This window comes from Debaryomyces fabryi, assembly GCF_001447935.2.
Source record: "Debaryomyces fabryi strain CBS 789 chromosome Unknown contig00256, whole genome shotgun sequence".
Taxonomy (NCBI): Eukaryota; Fungi; Ascomycota; class Pichiomycetes; order Serinales; family Debaryomycetaceae; genus Debaryomyces; species Debaryomyces fabryi.
Genome location: NW_015385682.1, coordinates 1 through 8,414, shown reverse-complemented (window position 1 = coordinate 8,414; position 8,414 = coordinate 1). Strand labels below are relative to the sequence as shown.

At 34.0% G+C, this 8,414-nt stretch overlaps 6 protein-coding genes across 6 annotated transcripts; 4 read left to right on the top strand and 2 right to left on the bottom strand.

The window, feature by feature from the left end:
• Positions 1-125: 125 nt before the first annotated feature.
• AC631_05695 (SCF ubiquitin ligase complex subunit) lies at positions 126-1,688 on the top strand (the record flags this gene model as incomplete). The annotated part of the gene is made up of 1 exon (XM_015614524.1): positions 126-1,688. A coding segment is annotated over one exon (1,563 nt), but the record flags the coding sequence as incomplete, so codon positions are not given.
• A 341-nt stretch (positions 1,689-2,029) lies between these two features.
• Positions 2,030-2,629, top strand: ORM1 (sphingolipid homeostasis protein; the record flags this gene model as incomplete). Its single annotated transcript, XM_015614523.1, has 1 exon — positions 2,030-2,629. The coding sequence occupies one exon, from the start codon at positions 2,030-2,032 to the stop codon at positions 2,627-2,629; it is 600 nt and encodes a 199-aa protein (XP_015464652.1).
• Positions 2,630-3,095: 466 nt separating this feature from the next.
• SHM2 (glycine hydroxymethyltransferase) lies at positions 3,096-4,508 on the top strand (the record flags this gene model as incomplete). Its single annotated transcript, XM_015614522.1, has 1 exon — positions 3,096-4,508. One exon carries the CDS (start codon positions 3,096-3,098, stop codon positions 4,506-4,508), a length of 1,413 nt encoding a protein of 470 aa, XP_015464651.1.
• An 81-nt stretch (positions 4,509-4,589) lies between these two features.
• Positions 4,590-4,925, bottom strand: AC631_05692 (uncharacterized protein; the record flags this gene model as incomplete). Its single annotated transcript, XM_015614521.1, has 1 exon — positions 4,590-4,925. The coding sequence occupies one exon, from the start codon at positions 4,923-4,925 to the stop codon at positions 4,590-4,592; it is 336 nt and encodes a 111-aa protein (XP_015464650.1).
• A 368-nt stretch (positions 4,926-5,293) lies between these two features.
• Positions 5,294-6,715, top strand: GLK1 (glucokinase; the record flags this gene model as incomplete). The annotated part of the gene is made up of 1 exon (XM_015614520.1): positions 5,294-6,715. One exon carries the CDS (start codon positions 5,294-5,296, stop codon positions 6,713-6,715), a length of 1,422 nt encoding a protein of 473 aa, XP_015464649.1.
• A 461-nt stretch (positions 6,716-7,176) lies between these two features.
• On the bottom strand, positions 7,177-7,647 carry AC631_05690 (uncharacterized protein; the record flags this gene model as incomplete). Its single annotated transcript, XM_015614519.1, has 1 exon — positions 7,177-7,647. The coding sequence occupies one exon, from the start codon at positions 7,645-7,647 to the stop codon at positions 7,177-7,179; it is 471 nt and encodes a 156-aa protein (XP_015464648.1).
• Between the last annotated feature and the right edge of the window lie 767 nt (positions 7,648-8,414).

Genomic DNA, 8,414 nt, shown 5'->3' with positions numbered 1-8,414 from the left:
TTATATGTTCGAATATTGCAATTCATTTATCGCCTGAAGATATTTTTTCATTATCTTTGGTGTCTCATAGTTTCTATTGCTATTTGACAACTAATGACATTTTTCATCTTCTATATTTAAAAAAGTTTGGATCTAAACCGACCCCATTAAATTTGTCAAACTACAATTGGAAAGAGTTATTCAAACTAAGAAGCTCTAATCAAGTACAGTTATATACATGGGGATCGTCGCAATTGGGAAGGCTAGGTTACTTGTTAAGTGAGGCGCCGTCTGAAAATATAACTAACTCTGGCATTCTGAAAAATGTACATACTCCAACGAATTTGGTGACATTCAATGGAATTATAGTTAGTGATATTAGCGCAGGAGGGTTTAGCTTTCAAATACTCACTAATGAGGGAGACTTATATTTTACGGGTGTTGACTGGAAAAAAGGGGAGAGGTCTACTCTGACTCCGGGCCCTTTTAAAGCTTTTGATTATAAGCCTACAGCTGCATCAATCCCTCACGTTGAGAGTCTTGGATCTAGAAGATCATTGAATGGTATGTTGATGCCCTTTATGGGAAGAAGATATGATAGAAATATTGAAGTACCTACATCAAATCCATCTTCTGACAGACAAAGTAATTCAAATTTAACTAAACCACCTGAGCAATTAGATTTAAGCCTTCCAAGCCAGACTGGATCTACAGTCAAGCATCAAAAAAAAGTAAAAGAAACAAACCTTGTCACGAAGCTATTATTGCCTGATAACCCTGAATTTCCTGACAGATATATCATTTCGATATCAAGTGGAAGAGAGCATATTATTGCTATCGATAACTATCAAAATATTATTTCTTGGGATACTGGAAATACTAGTAATGTTGGAGTTCATATAAATTTTGAAGGATTAAAATATAACTCAATAAATAAAATTTCTGCTGGTTGGAACTTGCTGGCGTGTTATATCAATCACATTGGTATAGTTGTTTGGTATTCTAGGTCTTCTGTTACTAAAGAGTCGTTTGAGGATAATACCATGTGTTCAAACGCAAACTATCTAATTATCCCCAATACTGGTAACTGTAAAATTGATGATTTTCATGCAGGCTGTGATTTTATATTGTACATAAAGGATGGACTGTTAATGAGATTCAATTTACATACGTACGGATATGCTTCGGGGTCTACTGATATAAATTTGGTGGAAGATCCGTTTCCAGTATTGGGATTTGACCAATGGTTGAACAATTATAATATAGACAATAATGGTAAAGCATCCTTCACGAAAATAACCGGTTGCTACAATAACTTTTCGGTTTTTACCAATGACGGAATGGTATTATTGGGAAAAAAAGTCTCAACTGAAGAGGAATCGGAAGAACCCCCAATTATTATACCTCAGTTACAAAAAAATCATATAATACATGTGGTAATGGGAGACTACCACTACATGGCCTTAACAGATGAAGGTGATTTATACAGCTGGGGTACTGAGTCAAGCAGATGTGGTTGCTTAGGTTTAGGTGCAAAAGATCAATTTATCAGTCAAAACTCAAGTAATAGCGTAGTCACAGATTTAGGTCCCGGAAAAGGCATGTTAGTTCATAATCCATCGTTGGTCAAATCACCATCAGCGAATGGAAAATGGCTAGCTATCACTGCATCTGGCTGGAATTCAGGAGGTATATTTATCCCGAAGTAGTTTGTATGTCGTATAGTTCTGTATATTTGTGGCCGGGTAACTGTAGATATTGTCACCCTTAATGCTTTCAAAAATTCTTTGCGAATGCGATATTGATGATCAAATATAAAGGCAAAACACAAACGATAGTGCTATAAAAAGCATTGGTTTAATCTTACATGCTTTAAACATCGACTTTTCAATTAATTGCAAACTAATTTAGCTTAACTTATTTTTTATAATTTAAAGTATCTGAAGTCATATACATTAACAAAAAAAGCAGATAGGATCTATTATTTAAAGTATTGAATTTAAAAGGGGAACTCACAAAGCTACTTGTAGACAATAATTTACTTTCAGAAATGTCTCAATATAGTCCAAAGATGAATAATAATAGCAATGATGATAACAATCTTCTAACGCCAACACAATCACATCATTCTGCTCATACTGTCACAACAAGAAAGAGAAGGTCATCATCAATAATTCAGCATCTTGAGCCAGATACATTAGAGACAAAAATTGATCAATCATTAAACCCTAATGTTAATGCCAACTGGGTTCATTCTAAAGGAGCATGGGTTATTCATATCGTATTGATCTTATTTTTGAAGATATTTTTCAACTTTATAACAGTATTGAATAATGATTGGAAGTGGACGTTGACCAATTTAACGTATAATATTGGGTCGTATATAATGTTCCATCAAGTTAAAGGAACCCCTTTTGAATTCAATTCCGGTGCCTATGATGATTTGACCATGTGGGAGCAAATAGATAATGGTGACCAATATACCCCAACGAAGAAATTTTTGATGCTTGTACCAATCAGTTTATTTTTGATTAGTACTCATTATTCGAATTATAATTTGAATTTGTTTATTTTGAATGGTGTTAGCTGTTTATGTGTTGTTGTCCCAAAATTGGCGATATCACATAGGTTGAGGGTTACTTTATACTAAGGGACATATTTTTCATCCTTGCAATTGTTAGAATATAGTATCATAAGGTATAGAAGTATGCTAAGATATAACTATATTGCAGTATAGAGATATAGTGCAGTATATTAGCATACGAAGGGATTTATCTATCATTAGGACTACATACTGATTGATATAGTTTTTAGTGTACCATGAGGCACTAATCGTTATGTTTTTACTTTATTAATTAATATACAATATAACGTGTAAAACTAATAGAATGTGTAGAAGAAATATTGACATTGAGATCAATCTACTATACGTTATATTTAATAATGTAATTTAAATATAATTATAATGACTCTTTTGACTCGGGCTGGATAAATATTAATGAGCACGATTGCGTGATAGATTAAAAATTTATTGCTATCTTTTTCTTAAAAGAACATCTAAACTGTCAAGTAATTACTTTTCTATCTAAAGATACTCATATTTGTAACAATTTACAATGCCTTACGCTTTATCTGAATCTCATAAACAATTGGTCGAAGGACACTTGAAGGACATCGATCCTGAAGTTGACCAAATCATCAAAGATGAAATCGATAGACAAAAGCATTCCATTGTTTTAATTGCTTCTGAAAATTTTACTTCAACTGCTGTTTTTGATGCTTTAGGAACTCCAATGTGTAACAAGTACTCTGAAGGTTACCCTGGTGCCAGATACTACGGTGGTAATGAACAAATTGACAAGATGGAAATTTTGTGCCAAGAAAGAGCTTTGAAAACCTTCAATGTTACTTCTGATAAATGGGGTGTCAATGTTCAAACTTTATCTGGTTCTCCAGCCAATTTGCAAGTGTATCAGGCTTTGATGAAGCCTCATGAAAGGTTAATGGGATTGGATTTACCTCATGGTGGTCATTTATCTCACGGTTATCAAACCGATTCTAGAAAGATTTCTGCCGTTTCAACCTACTTTGAAACCATGCCTTACAGAGTTGACTTGGAAACTGGTTTGATTGATTACGACATGTTAGAAAAAACTGCCGTATTATTCAGACCAAAAATTTTGGTTGCAGGTACGTCAGCTTACTGTCGTCTTATCGATTACAAGAAGATGAGAGAAATTGCCGACAAAGTTGGTGCTTATCTTGTTGTTGATATGGCACATATTTCTGGTTTAGTCGCTGCTGGTGTAATTCCATCTCCATTCGAATACGCTGATGTTGTCACCACCACTACCCATAAGTCATTAAGAGGTCCAAGAGGTGCTATGATTTTCTTTAGAAGAGGTGTTAGATCGATCAACCCAAAGACTGGTCAAGAAATCTTATATGACTTAGAAAACCCAATTAATTTCTCTGTTTTCCCAGGTCACCAAGGTGGTCCTCATAATCACACCATCGCAGCATTAGCTACTGCATTGAAACAAGCCGCTACTCCTGAATTTAAGCAATACCAAGAACAAGTATTGAAAAATTCTAAGATTTTGGAAGAAGAATTCAAGAATAAGGGCTACACTTTAGTTTCAAATGGTACTGATTCTCACATGGTATTGGTTTCCTTGAAAGATAAAAAAATTGATGGTGCTAGAGTCGAAACTATTTGCGAAAAGATTAACATTGCTTTGAATAAGAATTCCATTCCTGGTGATAAGTCAGCTTTAGTTCCAGGTGGTGTTAGAATTGGTGCTCCAGCTATGACCACCAGGGGCTTGGGTGAAGAAGACTTCAAGAAGATCGTTTCTTATATTGACTTTGCTGTTAATTACGCTAAGGAGATCCAAGCTAATTTACCAAAAGATGCCAACAAATTGAAGGACTTCAAAAACAAGGTTTTGAATACTGAGGATGAAAAATTACAAGCTGCTAAGAAAGAAATTTCCCAGTGGGCTGGTGAATTCCCATTATCGGTATAATTTAGCTTTCCGTATGACTTATTTTAATATGTGTAAGTGTATGAAATATATGAATTGTTTTATGTATGTATATAGCTAGAATTAATTAATAAGATTAGAGTCTTTGAATATTTCTGTTAATTTACCTTCCTTTGTCCATGCCTTCAAATCTTCTTCAGTACCTAAGATCTTTCCGTTAAAAAAAATGGTTGGAACCCATTTTCTACCAGCAATTTCCGTAAAAGCTTTTTCTAATTCGTCTGCTTCATTTTGATCTTCAAATTTATCCAACTCAATTATATGAACTTTTTCTTTCACATTGTACTGATTCCAAATTTCGTAGGTATAGTGACAATCAGGACACCATGATTTGGACAACATTAAATAAGGATGGCGATTGATCAAACCTTGCGCCCTTTCAATATATTCCTTAGACATTCTATCACAATCTCCTTTGACTTCTATTCCATGGAATAAAGCAAATGAGCCTAAATTATGCGTTGAAATAAAATTTCCCGTGCAAGTTGGGTATTCCGTATACTCCGAATTAAAGGTGAAAGATTATATCTACGTCCAAAACACCCATAATATATATATATATAGTTATATATTGTTAACAACTCTATATAAGAACAAATTTTACGGCATTAATTGCTTCATTAAATTCTTGGAATTAGAAGCATGCCATGACAAAAAATGATCTGACAGCATTAAATCGTTATTCCCAGAATTTTCGCATTATATCTCAGAATGAATGATTTCGAAAAGCATTATATTGCTCTATTCTATAGAAATATAAATCAATTATGTTAAACTTAAAACTACAAACAGCAGTTGATGATATAGTGAATCAATTCGCCGTTACTGAAGAATTTCTTTTAGTTGCAACTAAGGAATTTACCAAGTCAATGGATATTGGTCTACAGAACACCTTGTCGAAAAGAGAATACATGCCAATGATCCCAACTTATGTCACTGGTATCCCTAGTGGTAAAGAAAGAGGCTTATTCTTAGCGGCTGATTTAGGTGGTACCAATTTTAGAGTTTGTTCTGTTAATCTACATGGAGACCACACTTACGAATTAAAGCAATCAAAATACAGTATCCCTTTGGATTTGATGAAAGGGTCTACTGCTGATAGTTTATTTTCCTTCTTGGCGAAAAAGATTGAAAAATTCTTGAAAGATAATCACGATGACCTTGAATCAGATGAAAAACTAAAGCTAGGCTTTACCTTTTCCTTCCCCATCAATCAGACTGCCTTAAATAGGGGTACTTTAATTCGGTGGACAAAGGGATTCGACTTACCTGATTGCATAGACAAGGATGTTGTTGAGCTATTACAATCTAATATTGACCTCTTAGGCTGTAAGGTTGATGTTGTGGCATTAGCAAATGATACTGTTGGTACATTATTATCAAGAGCTTATTCTAATAACCCTGAGAAGACCAATGCCAACACATTTATAGGTGCTATTTTTGGTACCGGTACTAATGGGGCCTATTTTGAGACACTTGATAATATTCCTAAATTGAAGTCTTCGAACATTCCAGAAGGTGCTAAGGGTATGGTAATTAATACTGAATGGGGTTCGTTCGATAACACGCTCAAAATCTTACCAAAAACTAAATATGATGAAATTGTTGATTCAGAGACTGCTAACAAAGGGTTCCATTTATTCGAAAAGAGGATTAGTGGAATGTTTATGGGAGAAATTTTACGTGTTTGTTTAATTGATTTATTTAAACGTGATCTTATCTTTGTTGAGTTATATAAATCTAGAGGTGGTTCCTTACCTCACAGGTTGTCTGAGGAATGGTTGTTGTCGTCTGAAGTTTTGTCCTACTTACAGATAGATGATTCGACTGACTTGAAAATGTCCCAATTAATTTTGGAGAATGAATTGAGGTTGCCTACTACTAAAGAAGAAAGAATAGTTATTCAAAAATTAACACAGGCTATAGCCCATAGAGCTGCATATCTATCAGCTATTCCTGTTGCAGCCATCCTTAATCGTATCAAGACTCAGTACTCCCATGATGATAAAGACTTTGAATTTGGTTGTGATGGATCTGTTGTAGAGTTTTATCCTGGTTTTCAAACTTCTGTTTTAGAGGCATTGGATATAATTAATCCTTTGGAAGGGGAGAATAAAAAGGTACACTTAAAAATTGCCAAAGATGGAAGTGGAGTTGGAGCTGCTTTATGTGCCAGTACTGCAAAGTGAGAGTAGCCAATATTATTTTATAGTTATAAATTTTAGTACTACGCCCCGAATAAATTGTTCTTGAACTAAAATAATTATAATACATTTAGTAGAGCAACTTGTTTGTTCTCCGTTCAGATATGCTGCTTACCGAAGGAAAGTGATTAGTAATCCTTATATTAATCCATTAAAAACATACATAAAGCTTTGAAATAAACGTCCAATTGCATAGTTGGTAAATTCATTTTTACGTTAATTAGTGCTTTAGAATCTTCTTGTCTATGTAATTTACTCAACCTCTATACAAATGCAAAGAAGTCCAACGACCTTCTTTTATGTGATCCAGATTAGAGTACGCTTCCCGTTATTTTATTTGAATAACCAATGGAAGTCAGGTTTATAACTCCCCTTTATTATCAGTAAGTATTGTTTGTAAAGGTAAAATATAGATTCCGTTATCCAGTTTATATATTTTCTCAACATTACGTACGTGATGGACAAACGCTCAGCTTATGGCCCTTACCATCACATTTGTAGCAACGGATATTAGGTTGGAGAAGTTGAGATTTCCGAGGAGGATTCCTCTTAACGGCAAGACCCTTTCTCGAATTGTCAGACACAAGAGCCTCTTCTTGAAGGAGTTCGGAGATACCATCCTTCAAAGATGCCCATGTAATAGATGCACCTTCTTTCTTCGCAGTGTAATAATGAAGATTAATAAGGGTTGTTTTGACAGTGCTATTCTCAGCGAATGAGTTAAATAGGGCAATTCTTTGAATCACTGTTAATGGAAGGATATCATTATCGACATGTTCAAGAAGATAGAGCTTCTCTGAGAGGGAAACCGCAGGATCTTTTAGTGTTGTAATAACCTGGGATTGCCTAATTAAGAACTGTTTGAACGAAATGCCCTTTACATCCTCTTGCTTTTGAAGTAAATCGTCGAATTCCATAATTGTTAATTCATTTGTATCTTATTCAATTAGTTCTTGAATTTTAATATATGTAATTTATTTGTATACAAATTCAAAATTTTGGGAAGTCCAACGACCGATTCCCGTTATTTCATTTAAATAACCAATGGGAAGTCAAGGTTACAACGCGCGTTTTTTTGAAGTAAATCATCTAATTCCATAAATGGTAAATTCATTTGTACGTTGTTCAATTAGTTCTTTAAGTATCTCTATTATAATATATATTTACTTGGTCTCTATACAAATGCAAAGCATTAAAAGGTCCAAAGGCCTCCTTTTATAATGTCAGGATTAGGATTACAGTGATCCGTGTTAAACAATGGCTTCACATAAGCCATAAGGCATTCTAACACTTTAATAAGAGAGCCCTCTAATGATAGCTTGTTGTACATTTGAACAATCGTAAGACAACCATTGTTATATTGTAAGGCATTTAGTAAGTATTGTAGTTTCTTAATAGATATTTATTTTCACAATTGTAAATTTATTCTGATTTTTCATAAAATGCTGCAACATATTTCAACATTACTTTCATCCGGAACAGTAAAGTTCGAAGAGCGACTCATAACCTCTTGAAGTAATTTCTCTAAGGGGGGGGAAGTCATTTCAGTATTCATTTTAAATTGAACTAAACTAACATACAAATGAGTTTACCAACTATGCAATTGGACGATTTACTTCAAAATGTTTAATTAAAAATGAATATTGAAATGAACCCCTTAGAGAAATTACTTTTGAAGTAAATC